The following is a 26,898-nucleotide window of genomic DNA, read 5'->3' on the forward strand; positions in this document are numbered from 1 at the left end:
CAAAGGAAAGGTAAAAATAAAAATGCAGATTCAATAAAATTGTTACTTTAATAGTTTCCTAAGACAGAAAATAACAAAAATATACGCCATCAACCAAAATATCACTTAAAATAATAAGTTTCACATGGGTACATAGTACATACATACAACATGTGATCTATCACATTTTATAAAGGAAAATTGACAATTGTCATTAACTGCTTGATACGATTCAATTATAATTCGAGATTCAAATTGACAATTTATTTTTTTACATTGCGTTTCAATAATTTGTTTAAAGTCCACTGTATTTGTAGTTATGGTTAAATCTATTTAACATCTACAATCAAACTTTTCCTTAACGTAAAATCTAGAGACTAGTCGTAGAAGGCAAAATGTGTTTTTATTTCGGCCATCTTAATTTTTGTTCTTAATTTAAAAGCTACTCTTCTACATCCGAAATCATAGTTTTAAATTGTTATATATAGGCTGTCTATTAAAATAACATAAAGTAAATAAATAAAGCCGATATAAGTTTTTATTGCGGTTTAATATTTTATAATTCATTGCTATTCCGCAAAAATATATGTAGAAAGTGCAGTTAACCTATATATTTAAAATCTCAGCTTTGCTGTTCTCGATAATATTACTTATTCCACTATCACTTTCATAAACATTAAAATATAACAACAAAATTAAAATAAGTAGGTAAACCATCACAGTATGATAAAAATAATTATATATAAACCAATTAGTGTCAATCATAATTATAAAATAGCAACACATTCGAACTTCACACTTACACCTCACAACATAAAGTCTGATTTTAATTGCGAAATAATCATAGGTTATTCCATACTAATACTTTCGATGATAAGGAATACTGTACAATTGAAATATCGTAACGGATTAAAGTTCCAGGCAGAACAACGAATTAAAAAAAAAAACAGGATCGATTTAATGTTGGTGTATATTGTATCTTCCTAAAATATTATTGCAAAATCTATTACTATTTTATTGCATCAATAATTTCATAGTTACAATCGCAACATAAACTTTTAAAGGAAGATAAATACTTTTATCCGTATCAATAATCGCGAGATTCACTAAACTATTTAGCAATTGTATACTCACAACGACTCACCTAAATTATTAAAGTACAAAATTGTTTATGGTCGGATGCAATAACACTGCTCTATGTGATTTTTTTTTTCTGAGAATATTTTAAATTATAGTGAACAATAGACAATATGTGTCGCTGTTTCAGCCTTAGTCTAGTATGAAATTTATGTGGATGGATACATTACGAATTGTTAAAGCAGTAAACGAGATGTTTTCGTCTCGATAAGTCCGATCAATGGCTCTGGCTATCACAAAGCGCCTGATAGAAATTACGATGAAATAAACAAATCAAGAGATTCCGAATAAAAGAAACTATCTCATACTTAAATAGAAATTATTTAAAATTATTTCGTAATCGCTAACCCTTAAATTATAATGTATTTCTTTGGATGTGTGGCATTAATGTTAGGTATATTTAATCTGTTTTTCTTTTGTTATGTTGAGAGCATGTTTTGATTTGGGAAACCCGATGTTGGTACTCCAATGTCTATGGATTGGCCCGACGCTATAGAATCAGGACTTTGTAGTGACGCACTGTAAACGGGGTTCATTGGAGTGGTGCCCCCTACTTCGAAGAGTGTACTGTCATATACACTATTACTCTGCTGAAACAAAGGTCAAAACTCACATACACATACGATATATTCATAGATTAATCAGAATATGATTTTTGCTCTTATCGAATACGACTGTAATTAACGTAAAATAAAAAAAATATGTAAACACCAATATTAAAGTTGATAACAATATCAAGAACCGTACCTGATATATATAGTCGGAGTCCGTTTTGAGTGAACTGAAGCTTTGCTGATGCGGTAGGGATACCTGATCGTCGTCCATAGGCTCGTCCATCTGAGCCTTGTACGAGAACATGATACTAGGCTGGGAGACACTGGAATATAAAACAAAAATTATAAAAACATTCTCAATTTCTAAACTGAGTTTATATTATCTGTGTTTCTAATTTAAACAGAGCATGCTAATAAACATGTACATAAACAAAATAAAAATAATTCATTAAAAATAGAGAACTAGATTCACATTTCGTTTGGACCATTTTGTCATACAAAATTATGGCGTTTTTCCTAAACCAAGGAAGAATAAAAACTTCAACGTCAACGGTTACTCGAAAACGAACGACTACAGGCGCCTTCTCGTTCGTTTAAAAACGGTTTTTTCTATAATCGAGAAACAGTTGGTTCGTTTTTCTTGAAATAACTAGTTTTAAAAACCGTTTCTACAAATAAGGCCCAGCCCTAACGCTCATACGATTCGTGGTTACCTACGTTTCTATATACGTTTGATGTTACTCTCCTGGAAGATTACTTGACAAGGAGGACGTTACATTGTCTACCGTCATGATTCACGGACCACCTTTACTTTTATTAAGAATCGAGTGCTATGCTATGTAACAAATCGCATGGGGGTTGCGAACAAAACGTCACAGTGGGAAACATATAACAAAAAGTTGAATATGTTCATTGACGTTTTTAATGTATCAAAAATTTAGATATAACCTCAAAATAATCATAAAACAAAAATATTCTTTCATTATTTTTAATTAGTGATGCATAGACAGATAAAGTTCAGCAGACGGAAACCTTTAAGATATCGTGAAACACTAACACAAATCTAATTAAACATATTAGAGGTTGATGTTTTGCAATTAATTTCACCGTTGTATCTTATTTAATTTCTTAACGACATTATACCAAGGTTGGCCTATGACAATCATATTATGAATATTTAAAAAAAAAAGTCAATTGTTTTCTGAATTTTAATTTAAAAAAAGAACATTATCAGCGCTATCGTTCTCCCTTCTTACTAGTAAAACTTCCTTGTACGATTGGTAATTGTGTTTTACTTGGATTCAAATACAATTAAATAATTTATATTAAAATAATATTGAATATATCAAAAAACAAAATTAAAATAAACTTTATTCAAGTGAGCTTTAACAAGCACTTTTGAATCGTCATTTAACCATTAAGTGAAGCTACTACCGGTTCGGAAAGTAGATTCTACCGAGAAGAACCGGCAAGAAACTCAGTAGTTACTCTTTTTGAACATTTAAAAAATACAACCATATTAGTTAAATACAATTATAAATGTATATTTTACAAGGTACATTTTATTGTAAAGCTAAAAAAGCAAAAAAAAGTTTTAATTTAATTGTAGTGTAGTTTAATTAAATAAACGGTAGTCACTAAAACACTGGTTGTCAACCTCTAGTATGGTTCACTTGTGGTTGTTATTAAAGGTCACTGATAAAAATATCGAGGTTTATTACACTGATATAAAGAAAATAATGTTAAATAAATTGTATGTGACGTATAATTATCAAAACTTATCGTGAAAACTAATTAGAAATTAAATATAAAGTAATTTTTATCTCTAATCACGTCAATATTAACACTACTTAATGAAAATGAACGTAAATACTAATTAAATAAATGATTAACTAAAACTCCAATAAATATACAGTGTTAATAATACGATCGTTACTATATTGAATTTCCAATACATATTTTAATTTACGTCTAATTTAATGTGTGGTGTTACGCGAATGGATAGAATAAGTAATGAGTATATCAGAGGAAATTAAATGTGGAAGGCGGCTATCATGGTATGGGCATGTAATGCGGAGGAATGAAGGACATATTGTGAGGAAGGCCTTGAGCATGGATTTGGGTGTATATAGAGGTAGAGGACGACCAAGGAAACGATGAATGGATTGTGTGAAAGATGATATGGTTGGAAATAATGTTACTTGTGAGATGACGTCTGACAGACAAGTATGGAAGGAGAAGACATGTTGCGCCGACCCCAAATAAAATTGGGATAAGGGCAAGAGGATGATGATGATTTTAATTTACGTCTTTCACTAAGTGTAGGGCATTCCATCTCATGCAAGTCACATAACGAGCCACGAGCCAAAGCTGAACGGGAGAAGAATAGGATGTATTAAAATTGGAAGCAGTAACAGAATAATCATATAAATATTATATCATTATACTTTGACGTGTAGTTTATTTTAAATGGACTGACTTCATTGTACTAAATTATCATCATTATTACACTACAAAACAAAGTCTCTTACCGCTGTCTGTTGATATGCATGCATAGGTCTTTAAAATTATGCAACGGATTTTGATGTGGTTTTAATAGATAAGAGTGATTGGAGCGGAAGGTTTTTGCATATAATACATGAAAAATATAGTAAAGAGTCAAGAAAAAATCTGTAGTATATTTAGTATCAGCATTGCACCCGTGCGAGGTCGGGTCGGGAATATTTTATATGTAAGTCTTAACGATACAATATTTTTGTAATCAAACTAAGAACGTATATAAATATGTGACACCATTAAATGAATCATAAAGTTATATTTAATTTTTACTTTACTTTTTTTACTTTTTGTAATCTGGTTAAAACTAGTATAATAGCACTCAAAACTCACCTGAAAAATTCACTCAAAAACGTATGGTACACGAGCGGCGTGTACAGGGAGAAGTAAAGCCATGTAGTTACGTCCACGACGCACAGACCAGACGGCATGGAGCCCCACGTGAGGAGACCCGCTCCGACCGCCTGCGTGGTGTCCAGTAGTGCGAGGAGAAGCACGTATAGGTAGAATGAGAGTTTCGCTGGAAAAAAGATAATAAATAATAATATCATCAATATCATTTATGTTTCTTTTTGGGGGTACCCTATGGCAAAACTACTTGAGAATGCCTTTGCTTTTGGATTTGTTCAGCACGATATACCAAACAAACTTAGGTTACGGACATAAGTACTGTTAGTCTAGTTTATTTTAGTAATTTTTAGTCTTATATCATATCAATTTACCATTTTCAAAATTTAAAAAAATCATTAAGACTAAATTAATAAATAAATCATATTTTTCAATAAAAGTGTACTTTTTGGAGAGTAAAAGAGTACTTTTCGCCCGGGGTTAGGCTCGGGTTCCATGATAGGACACTAATTGTGATTTCTTTTTTATGTAATTATGCGAGTTTCTTGCCGTTTCTTATCGCTAAATGCTGCTTTCCGAAACTGTAGTATTTAATTATTATTGACGATTCAAAAACGCTTAATTGTGAAGTTTACTTGAATAAAATTGATTTGATTTCATTTGATTAGGTGCTCGCTTGTCATTTCACAAAAAAAGTTCACTTGAAGAAAATACGTTAATTTTATTTGATTTCAAACTCACGGGTCAGAGTTGGATGACTTTGAATATTCCACTTTGTTGAAACCATGAGGCCTTTCATCTATACTAGCATTATTAATGTGAAACTAACTGTCTGTCTGTCGCTCTCACTACCAAACCAATGAACCGAATTTAGTGAAATATCTTCGCTATGAAGCGAAGCTGCGGGCGACAACTAGTACTAACAACAACAACAACAACAGCCTGTAAATTCTCACTGCTGGGCTAAAGGCCTCCTCTCCCTTTGAGGAGAAGGTTTGGAACATATTCCACCACGCTGTTTCAATGCGGGTTGGTAGAATACACATGTGGCAGAAATTCTATGGAATTTGTCACATGCAGGTTTCCTCACGATGTTTTCCTTCACCGCTGAGCACGAGATGAATTATAAAGACAAATTAAGCATGAATGAAATGAATCAGCGGTGCTTGCCTGGATTTGAACCCGCAATCATCGGTTAAGATGCACGCGTTCTCACCACTGGGCCATCTCGACTCACTAGTACTAAACAAGTGAACAATGATCTTGAAACAGTTACATGGTTGCACACTATTCGATTTAAATTCATAGTCTAAAATAGTTTAAATATTACATATTTTATTTTAATTATCTGCCAAATTCCACCTAAATAAATAGCTTTATTTTAGGTAATAGTATCGCGTGCTACAAAATTACGCGTCACCAATGCCAAATACGGCACGCGGGCCGCTTCCTGATTATGATCATCCATTTAATCTAATATTATAAATGCGAAAGTAACTCGTGAATCTCATTTAATCGAATTTGATAAAATGAAACAAGCTTGAATCCAAAGGAAGAATATAGGCTACTTTTTTTCCTAATTCACCCACGTAAGAGGTAAATATAAGAATGTAACCCAGATTTACAAGATCCTCAAATTTGATAATGTGTAATTGGATATGTAGGCACAAGCGAGGGTGAAGCCGCGGGCGTAAATCTTTAAGCCTAATAATTTGGCGTAGCTTATCCTGAAGACAGATAATTAATCATGATCTTCAAGTTTTAATATGTGGTATTAATTTGATTGCAAATGGTCCTTTTAGTAAGGTGCTTATACATTAATTCTTTTACGATTTATTTTGCGGTTTAAAACACAACAATAATTTTCCAAAGACCATAACTTGAAGATTACGTAAAAAGAAAACTATACGTAATATTCTGCATATAAAAATATTAAAATTACAAAAATATACGCGATAAAGTATTTCAATACTCAAGTGCTCATTTTTAAGTATCTACAAGAGATAAGATTAGTTTCATCTCGTACGTCTAAAAAAAACTATAGATAAACATTAAGTTGAGCTTTGCATTGACATGTTATCGAGAGATATGTACAGTCAGCTTAATATAAAAAGATCGTTAAATGTTTCCACGTTTGTGGTAAACTTATCCATTATTTATTTTATAAAATTGACAAGAAACTGTCTAGAACTTATGAATATACATCTTTATTATGGTTCCCAATTTTTCAAAATGTTGATGATGCTACTTGATGGTATGGCTTTAAGCAAACCCTTCTAGGTGTTACCAGATATTATATCGTTAAACAACTATATTTAGTATTGTTGTTGTCAAGTTTGAAGGGAGAATGAGCCAGTGTAATAGAGCCAAGTACAAGGGACATACCATCTTAGTTACTGATTTTAAAAGCACATTGGCGATGTAAGGAATGGTTATTTCTCAGAGCGCTATAGTCTATGGTCACTGGTGATCACATACCATCAACTGCCTTATTAGCCCGTCTTCCTAGATAAATCATAAGAAATACCCATGAGGCTATCATTATGTACATTAGACAAATCACTAAAATGTAATGCAATATTTAGCACTTAGTTTAGTAAATACGAGGATGTTATCGATTTTTGTAATAAAATACAAACTCGATTCGAAATGCAATACAATACTTGGTGTGTAATGAATAAATTGTTAGTATTGAGAAGCCTTGCAAGAGCGCATTGTAATCAACCCTTTGTCTTAAGCTGTGTCTTTAGAGACGAAAGAAAAAATAAATTCACTTGATTAAAAAAAATAGCTTTGTATTTAGACTATTAAAACTGAGATACATATTGCTTTTATTAACTACCTACATTGGTTACGTAAAAGGTTAAATGTAGCAACCAAGAAATTTGTATATGAATATTATTATGATTACATTATATAAAACAAAGTCGCTTACCGCTGTCCGTCCGTATGTATGCTTAGATCTTTAAAATTACTCAACGGATTTTGATGCGGTTTTTTTTAATAGATAGGGGTGATTCGAGAGGAAGGTTTTTGTATGTAATATATGGGCAATATAGTAAAGAAACACTTTGATGTTATTGGCACCGAATTGACGTGATGTAATTGATCGACGGTTTGAACAATCTATAATATTTTTTACGGATTTGCGAAAATCCATTTAATAGTTTTCGCATAAATGAGAAACAACCATCCATACATACAAACTTTCGCCACAATATTAGTAAGGATTAATGCATTGACGTCTTCGAAACCGTAATTAAGTTGGAATGTTCTAGTTTTCATTTATATTACAATTTAAACAAATACCGCGAAAACAATTAAAATAATTGAAGAGAAAATCATTAACAAATCTTAAAACTTGTAAAATTTTTTCTAATCAAAAATGTTTTAATTACAATAATTAAGTTAAAATATGTGATATATTTGGAATTATCACTGCATATAAAACAAAATCCATGTCCACGTTTGTTAGAACGAAACTACTAAAAAAATACTGAACGATTTTTTATGCGGTTTTAACCTATACAAGGAATGATTTATGAGGTACACTTGCATAATTCATGACTACCCATATTCTCCCCTTTCATAACCATTTAGCGTATAAATAACATTCATTTTAGTTCAATAAAATAACCTACAGACTTTATCTATAATTATGTAACAAGAAATGACTTTATATTGTATTTTATAAATGTAAATATTTATTACATTGAAAAGAGGAAATATCGGTGTTTTTATCAACATCCAATGCAAATATCAATAAATGGATATTAATTATTACGTGATTGTAATATGCATTTAATAGACTCTAAGTATAAGGTAATTGGACATTATAAGTAAATTGATATAGCTTCGTAATTAATATTATGTTGTTAATTAAACTATTGAAATGTGTATTTTTGTTAAATACTTCAAAAAAGAAGATTTTCAAATCAATTAATTGCTTAAGAGTGTATAATAATAATAGTGTATAATAAATTGGCCACAAATTGGAAAATAAGTATTAAAATTAATAGTTACTGAAATTATTGAATTAAAATCTTTCCCCTCTTGGAATAAGATGATGGCGTACCTTCGTAATATACTAGAAATATGGTATAAAATAAATTTCCGTTATGGTAGAAAAATGAGATTAAAAAAGGAACCCCAAAAAGTGCATTGAATATATTATAGATATGATAAAAGTTAACCGTCAATATAAGTTAACATGAATTATAAAAAACGTAAAAAAGTCAATAGGATTCATCATTTTATTAAAATTGAGTTTGGAACCGTTGTTTTTTTTTCGATGAATATTTTTAAATGAAAAAAAAAACATATAACATATCATTGCCAATTTCCATTTTTGTAGCACGACAAAATAGTATGAGATAATTATATCGACTTTTCGCTAACTGCAAATTTATTATTTTATAATTATGAAACTTTACTTCAACTTGTTTCTATTATTATTCATGTATAAAAGAAGAAATAATGTTCTAAATTAAATTTTAACATTTTAAACTCATTCAACAACTTATTTATTGATTTCATTGTGTATTATCAATACTTTATAATTGCATTTTTATTTGACGAAGAATTAAAATTACATTTGTCATATTATTAGGAGTTTCAATACAATTATTCGGACCATAAAGCATTTAAATTGGCTTGTCAATTTATACTTATGAAATTACTTAAGTGACTTATTCCATGACAAGGCAGATTTTTTTTTTCTATACTAATCTGAGCTCTAAATAAAGTGACCAGCCAGTCTAGTTCAAGATCTATTTGAAAGCAATTTTTGTCATAAAAACAGAAAAAGGTAGCATGTTTTTTCTTATTGGTGTATCTATTCTTCACAATTGTCACTAAAAACAGCATTCAAACTGGATGGCCTTCACTTACTTAGTTTTTATGAACAGTTTTAAAACTGAAGAAATTCATACAATAATAATTGTCAATTTAACTGACCCAATTTTAAGATACTGTTGAAATCAACATAATTATATAAATGAATGTTTCAATGTTTTATTTCTATGCCAATGAAACTGAAACTCTGCAGAGTCAATAACTCTTGCATTTTGATGATCAACGACTATTTTTTCTTATAGTACTATCAATTGTTTACTAAAATACTAAAACATAAATGTTCTTGAGTATACTTATCTATTTTCTCATCTCTAAAATGTACCATGAAAGCACCCATTGCAAATACTTTTGTAAACAAGCATGTCACTTAAATGTAATTTTTGACATGTGAAAATTTTAATGTATGTATAATACTATAAACAAAGTCACTTTGTAAGTCACTAACCTCTTCTAAAACCCTTCACAGATTTTGATATTGTTTTTACTAATAAAATGAGTGAAAACTAGGAAAGATTGTGAATATAATATGTAAATATTTTATACAAATTAGCTATGAAATGGTGGTCAAAGAAATGCTGTGTTATAATACAATTCTGACTTTGAAATTTAAAGTTTTCCAAATTTGAATCTATAATAGAGGATATATTTTGAATTGTTGCACCATATGAATATTTATATTTCGCATCTATACTTATAAGACCAAACAAACAAATAAACATCAAACTAATAAATAAATATTCATATTATAAATATATCAAGAAGAAAATAGTGTATTCCCATTTACTTTATCAATAAATTGGGTAACAAATAAAGTAAAAAATTAACTTACTTGGTAAGGCCAAATATTCCCGTAATGGTATCCAGGGTAATAAAAGTATTACAAAGTATATAATAGCAAACACAAGTGACGATGTGAACCAGAACAGCATTCCCCCATGTCCGAATAAGTCATAGTCCCTGGTGTCAATATGGAACATATCATTTGGCATAATAATTTCTAATGTTCCTTGTGTTACCGTGAATGCCAGTGATATAAGTGACGTAGCTAGTAACACATATCTGATACTACTACGACTGTCCATATGCCCTGAAATACACATGATTTTCATTAATTGTTATTAACATCATGCATTATGACGAGATATATAGTAGATTTAGGAATAAACTTAAAAGTTTATTTCTGTATTGTATTACATAAATACTTATTAAAAACTGAATGTTCACTACTTCATAGTTAAACATAAATAATTGCAATTATATAAAAATAATTCATTAGTAGTTATGATTAAAGGAATATAAATATAATTGCATCCTCATCTAATTGGTGCCTCTAACATTAAATATTTATATAATTTATTTAATACCAAATACCAAAATGCTAATAAGAATCCATTACCATTTACTTACCAAAAGCCAATCCGAATATAACCACACTCATTTCTGTTGCTAGTAAAAAAAATCTTACAGTGACCCACAATATCTTGTCGATCAGACCTCCCACTGGCATCGCTGCATTTACAGTCATAGAAACGGCACATCTTATTAAGCTGATGATCACATTACCCCATACAAGTGTATAGAACGTCAAAAATATGGGACTACTGGTAGCACGCAACTTTAACTGAGCCTTGTTAAACCGTACCACTAGAAATAGCAGGAAGAGAGCGTTTGGTATCAATATTATCAAATCCCAGATACGAACTCTGCAGAAAAAACAAAGCAGTGAGAACAAAAACATAACCATTTAACTGCACAAGGACAACGGCTAGTGATTCGATACCTTGAGTTGTTCATTTCATAATATAACACATATTTACAAAATGTTTCTTCTTTAACGGGCGGCAAATCTGATCCATTTGTTCCATCCATTTTTCTACGTTTTAATTCTGTGCCATTTAGTGTTACGAAATTATTTCAAGATCCCTGAAAGGGAATCATAACATTGCTACTGTAATCGAATTACCTCTCGCAACATAACGTCAGCTTTGTCGTCGCATTATAAAAACACAATTTTTCTTTGGATTTTCGATGGTCTCACTTTCTAATCCAATTTAAAAATTACAACACAACATTAAAATCAACAAACGTCCGACTTCGATGCTTTACAACTTGATCTATCTAATTGCTTTTATTGTCTGTGGAGTGTGGACTGTAGCTGACGGCTATGGGGTAATCGGAATAGACACTCTATTTTTATTTTTTTAAACCATACATCGATGCTTTAATCTTATTTCTATTAATTAAGCCAGTAAAAACAATATGCTTATATTACTAAAAGTAAGTTAGTTTAATTGCAGTATGAATAGGTGAATTCTAAGAATATTGAAATATTAAAAATATACTTAAATAATTACAGATAAACCAAACTTTATACTAAGCAGTCCCTGCATATATTCTATACATAAATAAATATTACTTTAGCTAAATTAATTTTTATTTCTATATACCTTTGTAGTTATAAGATGACAGATTCTAATGACATTTACAAACGCCTATAGATAATTAATTTATTCTAGGCTTCGTGAACTGAGGCTGAGGTCTTGACTTCTGACGTGGACGTCTGTCGTCAAGCCAAATCTGACTTACTGCGTGACTTGATTGCATGTATAGTTTGGCTAAGTTTTGCCGGCGCCGGTTCTGTCTAGCACTACTAGCCAACTCAGAAACACTTTGTTTCAATATTCTACTTGCCTTTATCAAAAATTACTAGAAAAAAAACTAAATTAATTTTAATCATGGGAATTCTTGTGATGGCTCTTGGCCTTCTCCTAGTTGTTAATACGGCATGGTCTGCTGATGCTCCTAAAGGACCCAAGGTGACCCACCAGGTAAAACGTGATTTTAATAAATCTTTAAAAGAAATGTATAAAAAAAAAACAAAATAACAAAAAGCTTCAAAACTTTAACCGGATATCATCTTTATGAGGTCGCTGACCTTGTGAATATGACGCTTCAAGTTTTGCATTATTCATTCTTTGTTCGGTGTTTGTTTTATTTGGGGTCAGTTATAAATAAGCAAAACTAAATATTTTTCGATACTTCAATTTATAAAAAAATATCTACCTACTTTTATTTTCTATTAAATAAACTTAATTACAATAATTATGTTACAGAACTATATAAATGTAGTAAATACTTAAAAATAAAGTAATAAGTAATCTTAAAAGAAAATGTTACAAGGTACCATAAACTTTATATTCCATTAACAACTTTTTTTTCACAGGTTAAGTTTGATATCAGTATTGGGAACGACCCTGTGGGTACTGTTGTCATTGGATTATTCGGTAAAACTGTTCCCAAGACCGTTGAGAACTTCTACCAGCTTGCTCAAAAACCCGAGGGCGAAGGTTACAAGGGCAGCAAATTCCACCGAGTCATTGACAACTTTATGATCCAAGGAGGTGACTTTACTAAAGGAGATGGAACAGGAGGTAATAATATATTAAATAATACCTCCTTCAAAATAGTTAAAATAACTTAGGTTTTTTCTTATAATTCTATATAAATATTTACAATAATAATATAATTGTACAATTTAATTGGTTTATTGCAAAGGTGTTCACAATTAGCATAGTAATAAACTTTTTAACTGCCTATAGCAATTTATGGTTTTCAATTATTATTATTAAACAACCAAAGTAATGTTTTATTTCTTTACTCCATAGGTCGTAGCATTTATGGTGAACGATTTGAAGATGAAAACTTCAAGCTGAGCCATTATGGTGCTGGTTGGTTGTCTATGGCTAATGCCGGAAAGGATACAAATGGTTCCCAGTTCTTCATCACTACCGCTAAGACCCCATGGTTAGACGGCAGACATGTTGTCTTTGGCAAAGTACTTGAAGGCATGGTATGTATTCATTCAAATATTTATGCATGACTTGAATAGGTTGTATCTATTAGGTACATTTAATAAAAAGTTAAATAATATAACAAATGTATTATTATTTTAAGACAGCTCAAAATATACAGCCATTAAAGTATTGCCATATTGTTAGACATAATTGGTTTGCCAAGAATGCAGCCCCCTTAAAAATAGCACAAATATTAGTATTGTTTCTAGGTGTTGTTATAAATATTTGTGTTTTTGCAGGATGTTGTTCGTAAGATTGAGAAGACAGTTACTGGTACTAATGACCGACCAGTCAAGGATGTTGTCATAACCAATACTCATGCTGAGATTGTTTCTGAACCTTTCAGTGTAACAAAAGATAGCGCTAAGTAATAGTAATTAAGATATTAAATTTGTAAGATAAGAAAAATCATTAAAATATAATTTTTTGCATTTAATTTTATTTCATATGAAAAAAAAATTGAGATTAACATCTTAAATGCGTATGGATTTAACATTATTACATTTACATAAATAATTGATTCTCACAAATTAGTTTGTACATAATTTTTATAGTATGTGTTATAAATTTTATTTCGAATACCGCCAATCACTATTTTAAATATTACAGGGTACAACTTGTTTGTATTTGCATTTCATTGATGACTAATAATAAAATTAAACAAAATATAATTAAGTCATGTTTTTTATTTCTTGTATACAAAGTTCTGCTTCATGTTTTACATCATTATTCTTCATAAGTACTCCTAGCTTCCATCCATGTCCACATGACTTTCTAGCTACATCTATCATATTTTTCTTCAAATATGCTCTACCTAAATTAACATAGAATACACCTAAATCTTCTAAATCAGGTATTTGTTTACCAAGATCAATGGCTTTTGTGAAATAGTCAATACTTTCATCAATTTTGCCAATGTTTGCACAAACAGTACCAAGATCATTTAACTGTACAACTAAATGTTCTTTCTCTGTATCTGACAAAGACGTCATTCTTTCATATGCACTTTGCATGTAGCGTAAACCTATATCATCTTTATTGCATTCTAAAAATAAACGTCCATACCAATCTTCAGCCATTGCTAGTAGCTTTATGTTATCTTCTGAAGGATTTCTTGAAACTGCGCTGTTGAGTTTTTCTAGACACCAATCAAATCCCAATTGTGCTGTTGTATATTCTTTGTTCATATGACTAATTCTTGCTAACTTAACACTGATGTGAATGACTCTAAGGTCATCTTCTGTTGCCCCATCAGCCATAATCCTCTGTGATACGGCTACAAATAACTTTTTAGCTTTGTCATACTGTCCTCTTTCAAGTGCTAAATTGGCCATCACATCGTAAATGTATGTTATGCCTAACTGATGTTGTATTTGCTGTGCCTGTTTCAAAGCAACATGTAGGAGTTGTTCAGCTTTATCATATTCGTTCCGTTGGATAAACAGTACACAATGTTTTATTGATAATATCAACTCATCTTCTGCACTTAATTTCTTTTCCAAGCCAATGAGGGTTAGCAATGAAAATCCAAGAGTGCATGGAAGTGAAATTTTTATAGGAGCATTAGCAAAAGCTCGTGGAACTACTGTACAGTTAACTCTTTTTAATTGTAAAAATCGTCGCCATAACAATCTACATCTTGAAGTCATTATAGTAATATTATTCAAAAAAATAGAATTTAAGCAGAATTGATTATATAACCCGTAAAATTATTATTACGTTGACTATATATAAAAATATGTATAAACTTAACACATGCTGTTAAAAGAGGTATATATTTCTTCTTAATTTTACTCGTACAAAGTTTGTTAGCAATTAAATTTCAAAAATGTTTTAAGAAAAATAGACATGACTTATTTTGACATATTTATCTTTCATTTTGAATTTGAAATTTTGTACTTCACTCTAAATGTCAGTTGTCTTTGATTTGAGTAGTATCGAGACCAATCGTCAGCTGATCATGTATAATCTGTAAAATAATCAGACATTGTGCACATTTTTAATAAATCCATTTTGCGCAACAAATACTTACCTCCTCTTAAATACTTTTTCTAATAATTTCATTGATATTTTTTTTTACGAAATAATAACTTATACATAAAATATAACTAGCGTAGCGTAGTGCAGGCATAAGCACTTCACTGGGACGTACCACATCAATTTTATTTGTCTGTCATCAGGAGGTTAGGTTTAAATTAGATTTTAGCTTATTGACTTTTATTCAGAGATTCGAGACTTAAACGCCAAGATGGAGTACGTCTGAAAATGAAAACAGAAGTATTTATTATTATTGATCCCAAAGAAAATTTCCTAAATATACCGTTACTGTTAGTATCTTATAACAAAATGTCATACAATTTCGAAACACTTTCAATATCAGGATATCTAGGGATTTCTTTCGCACTTTCACATCTGCTCATCCATTGCTTCGTAGGATACATCAACTTTGAAACTTCTGAAGTACATGGTGAATTTATAGAGCCTCGATCGACATAAGTTGAGTTGCTGAAACGTATTTATATTATTAAACTTATTGTTTATATTTACCGTGCTACCGTAAGTTAGGGACTCTTACCCGTTTAATTTAACGACACTGACGAGTTTTGATCCTTTATTACTATCTGAAATGTTTATGTTGGTTACAAATATTACCGTTCCAAAGCTAAAGTAATTTAAATATATTGTATCTACTATAATAGTTATGATCAAATGACAATGTGAGAGATTATTTAAATAAGTCTCATCCTGTTCACAATGATAAGTAGTTACATCCTTTAATATATTCAAGTAGCAGCTCAATAGAGAAATGATAACAACAATAACCGACGGCCGCGAAGATGATAACACGTTTATACAGTATGTCCTGGAATGCGACATGAAAATTATCAGAAAAATCCAAAAAAAATCTGTAAGTATATATCTAGTCATGAATTTTAAAAATTATGACCACTTTAGATAAAAGAAACGAAAAATATACCTACATGGATTTTCTACATGCCACTCGTGAATTCATAGGTTTTTTTGGATTTTTCTGATAACTGTTACAATCTGGCCTATTACCCGTTTCCGACTTGACGTCGCATTCCGGGACACCTGTATATAAATTTTATTATTATTAATATTTATTGCTGTTTGGTGTTTTACCCGATCCTGATCCTGATAAAACTGATTCAATGACATCACTGGGCGAATGACTTGTACTTCTGTATTTCTGTGAACAAACATTGTAAAATGACTATTTTGTATAACGAAGTGTAAAACCATAAGGTACCTTTATATTTAAAGAATACAATTGGTAAGATGTGATTTTTAAATAAATTATGTGAAACACTTGAACATTATTGTGTTTATCATTAAAATGCGGAAAAAAAATATTTACGTACCTTGGAATCTCGAAAAGGCTTTTTAATTTTCATTTTATTTTCCTTCCATTTATCGAGAGCTTTTTTTTGGCACATTTTAAGGTTAATGTACTGCGAATACCATTCGATATGTGAATGAATATCTTCAAATCTTGCATCTATACAATGGTATAAAAAATTATCATGTCATAGCCATTGTAGCTTACTGTGAGTGTCTACTACGGAAAACTGACTTAGCAAGCAAGTTAGGTACACCTGTGCAGCGTTAGGCAGCGTTCTACCTATGTCCTGTACACTCTGACTAATTTAGACGTATTATCCGAAGTTGTTTTTTTTAGTTTAATTAACATATGCAAATGAACGCTAAAATATATTTGGCCTCGACTAACTACTATTATAGGAAGGGTTACCCTGGAATAATACGTCGTATACAACTTCAAAAGTTTTCTTACAATTCACGGTTAGGTTGAAATAAAATATGTTTCTGTTCTATACTACAGTCATTAGTAAAATTATATCAAGTACTAGAATTAAAACGATTATTCTTTAATAGCGTTTTTATAATCGGTAATGTAGGTTAATTAAATTCTTTTTAAATATTACATAATCAATGTATTGGATCAAGTCCAATACACAATCACTTACCTGCAATTTTTTGTAAGACTTCATCTATAAATTCTTGCAAAAGGTCACTTGAATAATCGCCATTAGATTTTGATGTAAATACTACATTTCCATTGTATTTATCCCAAATTTTAACAAATATATTGTGGTTATACTCGTTCCAACCGCCACATCGGTTAGGACTAGTCTTCATGAACTCTTGAAATTGATGGACTTCCTACATTTTAATAGATTAAATACTAACTGCTAAGATAAGTTGCACAATTTTATTTTAAAACGATATATATAGTATTACTTACTTCACATTTGAAAGGACATTTGATCAAAGAGCGCACTGGACTTGGAATAATTTCCGTATACGTCTTTTTTTTAATTTTTTCAAAGTTTTTGATTTCGTCAAAGTTTACATTATTAACCTTAAAGAAAACATTACTATTAAAATTTAAAAAATATACTTATTTGATTGTTTCCTATTTTATATTACCTTTTCCACTATTTCACTTTCTTCAGCTTGAACTGAATTTAATTCTTTTCTTAAAAATTGTTTAAAGCTTTTTAATTTTTCTTCTAGCTCTAAAATATCTTTTTTTAGATCTTCAATTTCTAAAAATTATACAAATTTATTTATATATTTTTTTGCATCAATTTTTAACAATTTACGTTTCCTTCTTCGTATCAGATATTTTAAAATCATTGTAGTATAAAAAGACCAAAAAATACTTTTAATCTGGTTGCGGTCTACTTACGGTATCTCATTGTAGGTACTTAAGTTCTCTCATTATCTGTTACAATAAAAATAAAAATATTAATGAGGTAACTAACCGATCACTTCTAAGGTGTTTTCTTGAAAATTAGTTTTAACTTTTATATCTTCATATAAGTTTTTCATATTGACATATGAATCTTTTAATTTATTTAAATATTGCTTAAAGTTTTTTTCCTTATTATATTTATAGTTTCCGTCACATACTTCCAGACATTCGTCGTATGTTTTGTTTACATTTGCAGACAGAATTCCTTCTTGTATTTTTAATCTTCTTAATCGAGCAATATACCCATTATTATTATTACCAACATTATCACTTCCTTCCATAGATTTGTTGTTAATTTTATGCATGATTTTGTATCTTGAAACTAACTTGAATAAGTTTTAATAAAAAAAATAGGACCGTCCAGTCGCTATGATAATTATCGATCAAACTCTTATTGGAACTAGCAAGGATCGCATAATGATTGTTAATAATATATTTTTAGTAGTATTGGCTTGCTTATTAGAGATTGTTTTATGCATTTAAATTAATAAACAAAATATATAACATTAAATGACCATAAACGATTTCAGATTTTTGTCGTGATTTTATATATTTTTTTCAATTTAAGATTGAATTAATTATATAAACATAAAATATTATGAAACATTGGATGGATTATGAATAAATCTATAACAATCTATGAAATAATGGTTAGTTGATTTGGTTTATTTAATTTGTTTTTATTTTTTTATGTAATGTTGTTAAGGCAGTTAGAAATAATTTATCTACTGACATTGTGAATGACAATATGACATTAATGACAATTGCCAAACACTAAACTGTCATTCTAAGAAATTGTGTTCAGCCGTATTTAGCTTAAATAATGGGATATATTGATTATATTTAATGTGGTACGGTTGCTGATATTCTATTTAAACAGAAAAAATGTTTTCACGCACGCGATTTCTTTTCTCAAGAGTCCTTCCTCTAAAAGTTTGTATTATCTCAGAGAAATTATAATAAAATGTGAAGAGATTTATTCAAATGTTTATTATTTTTACAATTTCCAGAGTGGTTTTAAGTTAGAATACAAAAATGAAGCTCGTATTTTGTGCGGAATCACAGCTGTTAGGCATCGTTCAACGACTCCACTCAATACTATTGTTATGTTTGTTCCTCAACAAGAGGTTAGTATTTTTAATATAACATTGTTATACATATAAGTTTAAAGAATAATCCTATACCACGCATAGTGCTATTTTTAATTTTAATTACAATTTATTAGATATCAATACATTTATTTGTTATATTATTTATAATATAAATGATATTTTTGAATGTCATTTCTAGGCATGGATTGTCGAACGGATGGGAAAATTTCATAGAATACTTGAGCCAGGGTTAAATTTGCTCTGGCCTGTGGTAGACAAGATTAAATATGTTCAAAGTTTGAAAGAAATAGCAATAGATGTTCCGAAGCAAAGTGCAATAACATCTGATAATGTCACACTCAGCATTGATGGAGTATTGTACTTAAGGATAATTGATCCTTATTTGGGTAAATATTGCATTAAGTTAATTAAGTACTTTGTATAGTTTAATTTAATAACTTGTAAAACTTAAAAAACCTTGTTTTTACTGCACCTCTAAAAATAAATTAGTATTATGTGACAACTCATTTTACGACCACGAGATTTTTTTTCTGAAAGAAAATAGATGAACTTCAAAATGTATATTAGGTTTGAAACTCAAGGAATGTCATAAGCTACTCTTTTATGTTTTAAACTTGCGACAAACCCCTAAAATATAAGTGAAGCTAATAGCGACAATTGGTATCATAAGGGGTTTGTATAGACAAATTGAATAGAGCTTTAATCTGACATGTGGGTTTCCACAAAATGTAATCCTCTAATGAAGAGTGTAAAAATGATTATACTTTAAAAGATTAATTAGTGTTACTGTAGTGAAAACCATAAAATTTTTCTAAAACACACAGGGCTTTATTAAACAATAAAATTTTGGTACTCAATGTACATTGAGTTACCATTTAAGATTTGTAGATATTTAAACACATTGTAGCATTAATTATGAAAATTTGGCAAAAAATTAATAATTAGACTTTGAGGGTGGCTATTTATTTGCTCTTTTGTTTATGTAATATAAATCATAATTATTTTTCACATTCAATCTATCTCTATTATATCTATTATCTATACTCTATCTATACCATATTATATAATCTCTTATTGTTTATAGCATCTTATGGTGTGGAAGATCCAGAGTTTGCGATAACGCAGCTGGCTCAGACAACTATGCGTTCTGAATTGGGACAAATATCACTTGATAAGGTGTTTCGAGAAAGGGAATCTCTCAATGTATCAATAGTCCATGCAATTAACAAAGCCAGTGAAGCCTGGGGTATTACATGTCTGAGATATGAAATTCGTAAGTAGCTTATGTATTATATTAATATATTTTGCGGTTGTTGTCTATTAAAATTCATCATTCAGTCATTAGGTATAGTATGACACAACTTAGATGTAGCCTCGGCAAAATTCGTGAAACCAATCACATCCGAATTAAGTATGCTATCCCAAATTATCAATATTTAACTCTTATTTAATTATGATCTTTACACAAACATAACGTAAACTTGTAATATTATATGACATCTGAGTTGTATGTTGTTGTGTGTTTAAGATGCTACTTCTAAGTTGTATCATACTATAAGTAGATTTCTCTATTTGAAATTGATTTATCAATTATAAATAAAATACTATCAAAACAACAGTTTATTTTATTATATGGCATTATATGACACTATGGCATTATTGCAATGGCAAATTATAATTTGCTTCTTTATAACTTGTGTTTCACCTTAATCATTATTGAAGTGAAATTTCTTAAGCAATGATTTTATAGTTGTTTTATAGAGAAGAAAAGAGTTAAGTTCTAAGTACACATTGCATCTATGCATGTTTCATTGCATAACAAGGCAGAAAGTTATTATAACAAACATATTATATAATTTAACTTAAAACAAATGTAGTATAGTATATATTTTTATAGTTTATTTTTTCCACTCTTAAGTACAAGTCCTCAAAAGACTTTCTCCTTTGAATTTCTTATTTATCAGTTTATATGGATTCAAATTTCCGATTCATCTCGTGCTCAGCGGTGAAGGAAAACATCGTGAGGAAACCTGCATGTGACAAATTTCATAAAAATTCTGCCACATATGTATTCCACCAACCCGCATTAGAACAGTGTGGTGGAATATGTTCCAAACCTTCTCTTCAAAGGGAGAGGAGGCATTTAGCCCAACAGTGGGAATTTACAAGCTGTTGTTGTTGTGATCAATATTGGCCTCAGTACCATTTCAAAGAAGAATGGCCAATTGCACAGAATATACTGTAGTAGTTAAGTTTGTTCACTAACACAGCTATACTCTATATTTCATTATTTTTATAACATGTTAGGATATAGACACAACCTGAGTATAGGTACAGTACCAATAGTTTCTATATTTTGAGATGTCACTGTGTTACTTGAGGTTTAAATCCGGAGCCTCGAGGCCTTTTTTATTAAAATAATAATACTGGCAAATGGGCTACCAAACTAAACCAATATTTATCCCTGGTGCCCGTAGCTGCAAAAGGTTACTGGGTGTGTGAGCTAATACCATCCGGAATATATATATTCATAGAAAATGGTGTGAATATATTTTCGGTTTTTAGGTGATATAAAGCTGCCAACTAGAGTTCACGAAGCTATGCAGATGCAGGTTGAAGCAGAAAGACGAAAACGAGCCGCCATTTTGGAATCTGAGGGTGTCCGAGCCGCTGACATTAATGTAGCGGAGGGAAAGCGACAGGCTAGAATACTGGCATCAGGTAAACGAGATTTTATTCGACTACTTTGTATTTTGGTACATTCGCCTTATTATCTATTATTGACAAGCTCGTTACGAAAGTGGCGATTATATATTTATTAAATATTTATTCGTTATTTCAAATATTCTAAATACGAAAGCTACTTTATTACATCTTCACGGTTAAACCGCTCAACCGATTCAGAAGAAAGATGAAATTTAGTATGGGGGATAGTAAGGCACATCCTATGAATTTTGAGCGGGTATCCGCGCGGTTAGCTAGTTTTTTGAATAAGGAATTTGTGTAATCAACTTTTTGAAGATATTCAAATTCTATTTTAAAATAACCCTTTAGAATGTTTTCCTAGCTACAACTTAATTTTTTTTTTTCATTTACAGAGGCAGAGAAACAAGAACAGATAAACAAGGCATCGGGAGAGGCTCAAGCAATGTTGGCTGTGGCAGAAGCAAGAGCTCGAGGCCTGACAATGATCGCTAGTGCACTATCAAACCCGGTATACTATACCTCTTAACAAGCCTATAACATATTAATAACATTATAAAGACATTGAATTTGAAATAAAACTAGTTATAGCGGATTTGGATCGCGTATATTAATTATTTTTAACATCCCGACGTTTCGAGCACTTTACAGCGTTCGTGATCACGGGTAGACTCATAGTCACAGTCACACACAGCCAGAGTCACACAGTCTACCCGTGTAGACTTATAACTTAATATACGCGACAATCATTAATATACGTGATTCAAATCCGTTATAACTAGTTTTATTTCAATGTGTAATAATCGCGAAAATTTAAGACGATATTGAATTTTTAATATTTTAAGAAAACTCTAAATTACTTATAATAAGATGAAGTGTTACAATATCATTAGAATATTTCAAAATGAAAAACTATGTAACTCAACCTTTTTCTCAGATATAGTTTCACAAAATTATCTAGATATTTTTTTTTAACTATTGTTTTGGAGACATTAAAATTAACACCTTGGATTCCATGGATGGATGTATCCTGGAATGATAATTCAAGTAATGTCTTATATTTATTACAAATCCACATTGATATTAAAACTTTATCTTATTTCATAGAACTAATAAAATTATTTTTTTCATAGGAAAGCAAAAACGCAGCATCTCTGACACTCGCTGAGCAGTATGTAGCAGCCTTCAACAAGCTCGCGAGAACAACCAATACACTAATATTGCCCGCAAACGCAGGAGATGTTACTAATTTGGTTGGCCAGGTAACTAAAACGTTAATAATCAATCTATCAATCCATTCAAAATTTGCAAGTAAATTTTTTTGAACATACATTGCAATATTACAATAACGTAAGTATATATATATATAACAATTTTGATAGTTGTAATATTATTTTTAGTAATAACTATATATGTACATATATGTATAATATATATGTTTCACACATTATAATAAAATTTCCAGGCAATGTCAATATATTCAACAGTGGCCTCACATAATAAACAAGTACCTCATGGAGAACCAATAGTTCCAGATATAATGTATGACGATCCTCTATTCAAATTAAGTGCATTAAATGAAAAAGGAACAACATTATCAGGACAGCCAGTGCCAAATGAAGATGATAATTTAGCGGAATACTACTCAGATGATGAAGAAAGGGAGAAGGCATTGCAAGCACAAAAGGAAAAGGAACAATTTAATATAGCTGACAAAAAGAAATAGAATTGTTAAGAATAAATATGCCTGTTACTAAATAAAACTAAGCATTGAATGATTTATTATGTTTATTTCCCAAAACATATCAATACAAAAAATGCATAACATGTTGGTGCTGACTCTAGTACCTAATTCATAAAATTTTTAAAAAGTATAAATTTCTTTTTTTTTCATAGCGTTCAGTAGAATGAGATCTAAAGATGTCTAGATAAAGATATCTAGGCAGTCAAAATTGCACATGAGTCAGCACCATAGTATAATTTGAGTCCCTATTTTAATTTACATACAACTATGTATGTCGTCTATACAATTTTTACAATTGCTTATGAATTACTTTTTTCAATATTTCTTATATCTAAGTTTATATAAAAATGGTATATAAAACCGTAACAATATCATTATATAATATAATTCATGTGTGATTTTAAATGCAAAATATAATTATTCGTCGAGGAATGTGTAAAAAATGGAATGACTTAAGTTTTAATATTTAGTTATGTTATCTTAACAAATTTATCTTTTTGATTAAAGTAGCTTACAGTGCCTTCTTCAGGCTGGCTTCGCGGAGCTGATACCTTATGTAGACTAATATAAGACGCTGTGTAGTCAGTGCCATCAAATTGTCTCAGGTGAATCTAAAATAGTTTGAATATTTTTAGTAAAAAGATTAGAATTTTATTCAAAAAATTAAAATTATTTAAGTTAATCTATCCATATATTATTTAATAATAAAAGTAAATTCAAATATTTCAAAAAGTATTTTAGTAAATTGATTATTATAAGATAGTTTAATAAATATAACAATATGATCACAGTTATTTTTTATCATCAATCTTGCAAATAAGCCACATTAATGTATACTTACTAATAAATGCAAATTGACTTCATCACTTCGACTCAAATAAGGAAAATTGCCTCCACTTTTTAAATGAGCAAGTTTTGCGTGGGGATATGATTTGTACAAGTCTTCACGAACTCTTGAACTCAAGGCACTTTCATCCCAAACATCCATTATTGTTATAGGCAAATCTCTAAGCAACTGAGGTTGTACATAACATGGCATGCAATTTAGTGTTAATCTTGATGCTAGCTCTGTTTGCGTAAGTGATTCTAGCTATAAACAAATGAGTTGTAATTAGTATGTGTTTATTGATTTCAGATTTACAAAAGCATATGAAGCTATGAAAATTTACAAGTCTTGGCAATTAACATTAAAGCAAATAATTTTCAATTGTTATACCCTTTCAACCATAAAATCAATGGATTCCGCTATTCTTTTATCCACTTTGTCAGTTGTAAAGTTTCCCATTAACATTCTCTTCAAGACTAAGGATGGTAGAAGCCAAAATAGAACTGCTGAATCGTCATATTCAAAAATAGATGTATCGGTAAATGAGTTGCATAATATTATAGATGCAACACGGGGACAATTTTTTGTTAATTCTGTAAACTTTTGTCCTATGAAACCGCCTAGAAATGAAATATAAAAACATAAATAACACTAGGAAGTATCTACATTAACTATTTAACATGTTACTTTTTATATAAATGGTACCCAGAGATGCTCCAAAAATGTGTACTTTATCTAATTCCATGTAGTCTAAAAGTCGTCTGAAGCCATCACACCATTCTTTCAAGTTCCAATAAGGTGGAGGTTCGGCTGCTATTACGCGAATACCTCTTGTTGTCAACCCCATTATTTGTTTATAAAATATGTCAGCTGTTCCCGAGACTGGTGGCAAACATACAAGGGGGCAGGTAACAGATTTCGGACCACTATCAAAGATTTTCCATGTCTGAAATGGCGAAAAAATTCTAATTATGTTACATGTTGCAAGTGCATACATAACTAAGACAACTTGAAAGTTGTTTGTTTACCTTGGAGCCATCTGTATCAACAGCTATTTTTCGTAATGGAATACTACTTCGAAAACTTAAATATTCACTAGATTGCGATAAATCACTAAGGCAACTCATTGTAGAATTAACAAAACGAATATTTTACTTTTGTGGCTACTAAGTAGTTTAATTTGATTATTAATGTTAATGACTTGAAACGTTTAACGTCAAGTAAATGACAAGTGGCTAATGTCACGTTTGCCTAATGGGCGCTTTACACTCTCGCGAGACTTTCGCGAGAACGTAAGAAATACACGAGAAACATGAATGTAGAACCGATTCGCTGGTTCTCGCATGGTTCTAGTCTAGTTCTCCGATTTTTGTCGGTTTTTTGGCGCGTGACAAAGGAGAACGAGAACGCTGTAATGAGAAACTTGTGAATGTGTACCCACTACCCAGAACAAGTTCTCGCGCGAGATTAGCGCAAATAGTTCTCGTGTGAGTGTAGAGCGCCTATAAATACACTAAAAAAATGTAGTAGTATTTACTATAGATTAGTAAATACTACTACATTTTTTTAGTGTAGATACACTGGACTTGATAATTTTAGTATGTTTTCTTCGATTGTCCACTAAAGGCTCGCGCAAACTATAGCCGCGGCGGGCCTCAACGCATCGCATTGCAAAATTGCGCCAAAGCATATAGCAGGCGCATCGGGCCGCACCGCAACCCAATATCTTACTATCAGTCAGATTTTGGCAATCAATAAATATTGTTGATGATTCGGTTTCTGTTTGGAAATTCACGAAAAGCACTCATTTAGCTGTGTAATTGTTGCGTCTGCTAACGAACACTGAGACGGGCCGCATTGCAACGCATAACATCGCCGCAAAAATACGCCTGGCTCGTGATGCGCCAATGCGTTGCGATGCGGCCCGTTGCGGCCAGCCTGAGGTGTGCGATAGCCCATACAAAATGTATGAAATTGATTCAGGAGAATTTTTGTTATGTGTTGCGGCCCGCCTCAGTGTGCGCCTATCTTAAGTTATGTTATTTATTATATTTAATGCACTTTTTTAATATCTCATAATATTTTTTTTTATCGTACATGTATATTTAAAAGCGCAACTTGATAAAGAAAATATAATCACTAATTTGATCAACAACAACAACAACAGCCTTTAAGTTCCCACTGCTGGACTAAAGGCCTCCTCTCCCATTGAGGAGAAGGTTTGGAACATACATACACCACGCTGTTCCAATGCGGGTTGGTGGAATACACATGTAGTTGAATTTCTATGAAATTTGTCACATGCAGGTTTCATCACGATGTTTTCCTTCACCGCTGAGCACGAGATGAATTATAAAGACAAATTAAGCACATGAAACAGCGGTGCTTGCCTGAGTTTGAACCCGCAATCATCGGATAAGATGCACGCGTTCT

At 30.7% G+C, this 26,898-nt stretch overlaps 6 protein-coding genes and 1 long non-coding RNA gene across 9 annotated transcripts; 2 read left to right on the plus strand and 5 right to left on the minus strand.

The window, feature by feature from the left end:
• Nucleotides 1-29: 29 nt before the first annotated feature.
• On the minus strand, nucleotides 30-11,567 carry LOC124537155 (transmembrane protein adipocyte-associated 1 homolog). Of its 2 annotated transcripts, none has more exons than XM_047113870.1 (6): nucleotides 11,209-11,567; nucleotides 10,836-11,131; nucleotides 10,258-10,515; nucleotides 4,560-4,746; nucleotides 1,864-1,993; nucleotides 30-1,706 (listed from the first exon to the last, which is right to left on the minus strand). In XM_047113870.1, exons 1-6 carry the CDS (start codon nucleotides 11,295-11,297, stop codon nucleotides 1,536-1,538), a joined length of 1,131 nt encoding a protein of 376 aa, XP_046969826.1. In that variant the 5' UTR covers nucleotides 11,298-11,567; the 3' UTR covers nucleotides 30-1,535. The 2 variants fall into 2 exon arrangements, with proteins under 2 accessions (XP_046969826.1, XP_046969827.1); XM_047113871.1 differs by having other exon boundaries at nucleotides 30-1,703; nucleotides 11,209-11,565.
• A 391-nt stretch (nucleotides 11,568-11,958) lies between these two features.
• LOC124537157 (peptidyl-prolyl cis-trans isomerase 6) lies at nucleotides 11,959-13,749 on the plus strand. Its single transcript, XM_047113874.1, has 4 exons — nucleotides 11,959-12,256; nucleotides 12,652-12,859; nucleotides 13,094-13,278; nucleotides 13,522-13,749. The coding sequence occupies exons 1-4, from the start codon at nucleotides 12,164-12,166 to the stop codon at nucleotides 13,651-13,653; spliced, it is 618 nt and encodes a 205-aa protein (XP_046969830.1). The 5' UTR covers nucleotides 11,959-12,163; the 3' UTR covers nucleotides 13,654-13,749.
• Nucleotides 13,750-13,952: 203 nt separating this feature from the next.
• Nucleotides 13,953-15,210, minus strand: LOC124537156 (tetratricopeptide repeat protein 19 homolog, mitochondrial). Its single transcript, XM_047113873.1, has one exon. It carries the CDS (start codon nucleotides 14,929-14,931, stop codon nucleotides 13,954-13,956), a length of 978 nt encoding a protein of 325 aa, XP_046969829.1. The 5' UTR covers nucleotides 14,932-15,210; the 3' UTR covers nucleotide 13,953.
• Nucleotides 15,211-15,384: 174 nt separating this feature from the next.
• Nucleotides 15,385-16,082, minus strand: LOC124537158. The gene is made up of 3 exons (XR_006966915.1): nucleotides 15,858-16,082; nucleotides 15,638-15,787; nucleotides 15,385-15,541 (listed from the first exon to the last, which is right to left on the minus strand). It is a non-coding gene; the product is annotated as an uncharacterized LOC124537158 (long non-coding RNA).
• A 177-nt stretch (nucleotides 16,083-16,259) lies between these two features.
• LOC124537557 (coiled-coil domain-containing protein 112-like) lies at nucleotides 16,260-17,487 on the minus strand. Its single transcript, XM_047114432.1, has 4 exons — nucleotides 17,290-17,487; nucleotides 16,666-16,802; nucleotides 16,427-16,493; nucleotides 16,260-16,375 (listed from the first exon to the last, which is right to left on the minus strand). The coding sequence occupies exons 1-4, from the start codon at nucleotides 17,459-17,461 to the stop codon at nucleotides 16,260-16,262; spliced, it is 492 nt and encodes a 163-aa protein (XP_046970388.1). The 5' UTR covers nucleotides 17,462-17,487.
• Nucleotides 17,488-18,841: 1,354 nt separating this feature from the next.
• Nucleotides 18,842-23,675, plus strand: LOC124537343 (stomatin-like protein 2, mitochondrial). 2 transcript variants are annotated; one of them, XM_047114169.1, is made up of 8 exons: nucleotides 18,842-19,013; nucleotides 19,091-19,207; nucleotides 19,371-19,578; nucleotides 20,295-20,465; nucleotides 21,758-21,913; nucleotides 22,291-22,406; nucleotides 23,029-23,157; nucleotides 23,361-23,675. In XM_047114169.1, the coding sequence occupies exons 1-8, from the start codon at nucleotides 18,966-18,968 to the stop codon at nucleotides 23,619-23,621; spliced, it is 1,206 nt and encodes a 401-aa protein (XP_046970125.1). In that variant the 5' UTR covers nucleotides 18,842-18,965; the 3' UTR covers nucleotides 23,622-23,675. The 2 variants fall into 2 exon arrangements, with proteins under 2 accessions (XP_046970125.1, XP_046970124.1); XM_047114168.1 differs by having other exon boundaries at nucleotides 18,843-19,013; nucleotides 20,277-20,465.
• On the minus strand, nucleotides 23,666-25,710 carry LOC124537344 (maspardin-like). Its single transcript, XM_047114170.1, has 5 exons — nucleotides 25,494-25,710; nucleotides 25,171-25,411; nucleotides 24,856-25,085; nucleotides 24,481-24,729; nucleotides 23,666-24,250 (listed from the first exon to the last, which is right to left on the minus strand). The coding sequence occupies exons 1-5, from the start codon at nucleotides 25,590-25,592 to the stop codon at nucleotides 24,110-24,112; spliced, it is 960 nt and encodes a 319-aa protein (XP_046970126.1). The 5' UTR covers nucleotides 25,593-25,710; the 3' UTR covers nucleotides 23,666-24,109.
• Nucleotides 25,711-26,898: the final 1,188 nt, after the last annotated feature.

Source organism: Vanessa cardui, chromosome 18 (assembly GCF_905220365.1).
Source record: "Vanessa cardui chromosome 18, ilVanCard2.1, whole genome shotgun sequence".
Lineage (NCBI taxonomy): Eukaryota > Metazoa > Arthropoda > Insecta > Lepidoptera > Nymphalidae > Vanessa > Vanessa cardui.

Excerpts from the sequence above, each read along its gene's own strand:
- LOC124537155 (XM_047113870.1), bottom strand. The coding sequence starts at position 11,297 with ATGGATGGAACAAATGGATCAGATTTGCCGCCCGTTAAAGAAGAAACA. Across the intron at positions 11,132-11,208 it reads TATGAAATGAACAACTCAAG|AGTTCGTATCTGGGATTTGA; the intron begins GTATCGAATCAC and ends TTTTTTCTGCAG. Across the intron at positions 10,516-10,835 it reads TATATTCGGATTGGCTTTTG|GGCATATGGACAGTCGTAGT; the intron begins GTAAGTAAATGG and ends TGTGTATTTCAG.
- LOC124537343 (XM_047114168.1), top strand. The coding sequence starts at position 18,966 with ATGTTTTCACGCACGCGATTTCTTTTCTCAAGAGTCCTTCCTCTAAAA. Across the intron at positions 19,014-19,090 it reads CAAGAGTCCTTCCTCTAAAA|AGTGGTTTTAAGTTAGAATA; the intron begins GTTTGTATTATC and ends TACAATTTCCAG. Across the intron at positions 21,914-22,290 it reads GGCTAGAATACTGGCATCAG|AGGCAGAGAAACAAGAACAG; the intron begins GTAAACGAGATT and ends TTTCATTTACAG.
- LOC124537557 (XM_047114432.1), bottom strand. The coding sequence starts at position 17,461 with ATGAAGACTAGTCCTAACCGATGTGGCGGTTGGAACGAGTATAACCAC. Across the intron at positions 16,494-16,665 it reads AGCCTTTTCGAGATTCCAAG|AAATACAGAAGTACAAGTCA; the intron begins GTACGTAAATAT and ends GTTTGTTCACAG. Across the intron at positions 16,376-16,426 it reads TTTATCAGGATCAGGATCGG|GTGTCCCGGAATGCGACGTC; the intron begins GTAAAACACCAA and ends ATTTATATACAG.
- LOC124537156 (XM_047113873.1), bottom strand. The coding sequence starts at position 14,931 with ATGACTTCAAGATGTAGATTGTTATGGCGACGATTTTTACAATTAAAA.
- LOC124537344 (XM_047114170.1), bottom strand. The coding sequence starts at position 25,592 with ATGAGTTGCCTTAGTGATTTATCGCAATCTAGTGAATATTTAAGTTTT. Across the intron at positions 25,412-25,493 it reads TTGATACAGATGGCTCCAAG|ACATGGAAAATCTTTGATAG; the intron begins GTAAACAAACAA and ends TCGCCATTTCAG. Across the intron at positions 24,251-24,480 it reads AAGTCAATTTGCATTTATTA|ATTCACCTGAGACAATTTGA; the intron begins GTAAGTATACAT and ends AAACTATTTTAG.
- LOC124537157 (XM_047113874.1), top strand. The coding sequence starts at position 12,164 with ATGGGAATTCTTGTGATGGCTCTTGGCCTTCTCCTAGTTGTTAATACG. Across the intron at positions 12,860-13,093 it reads TAAAGGAGATGGAACAGGAG|GTCGTAGCATTTATGGTGAA; the intron begins GTAATAATATAT and ends TTTACTCCATAG. Across the intron at positions 13,279-13,521 it reads GCAAAGTACTTGAAGGCATG|GATGTTGTTCGTAAGATTGA; the intron begins GTATGTATTCAT and ends GTGTTTTTGCAG.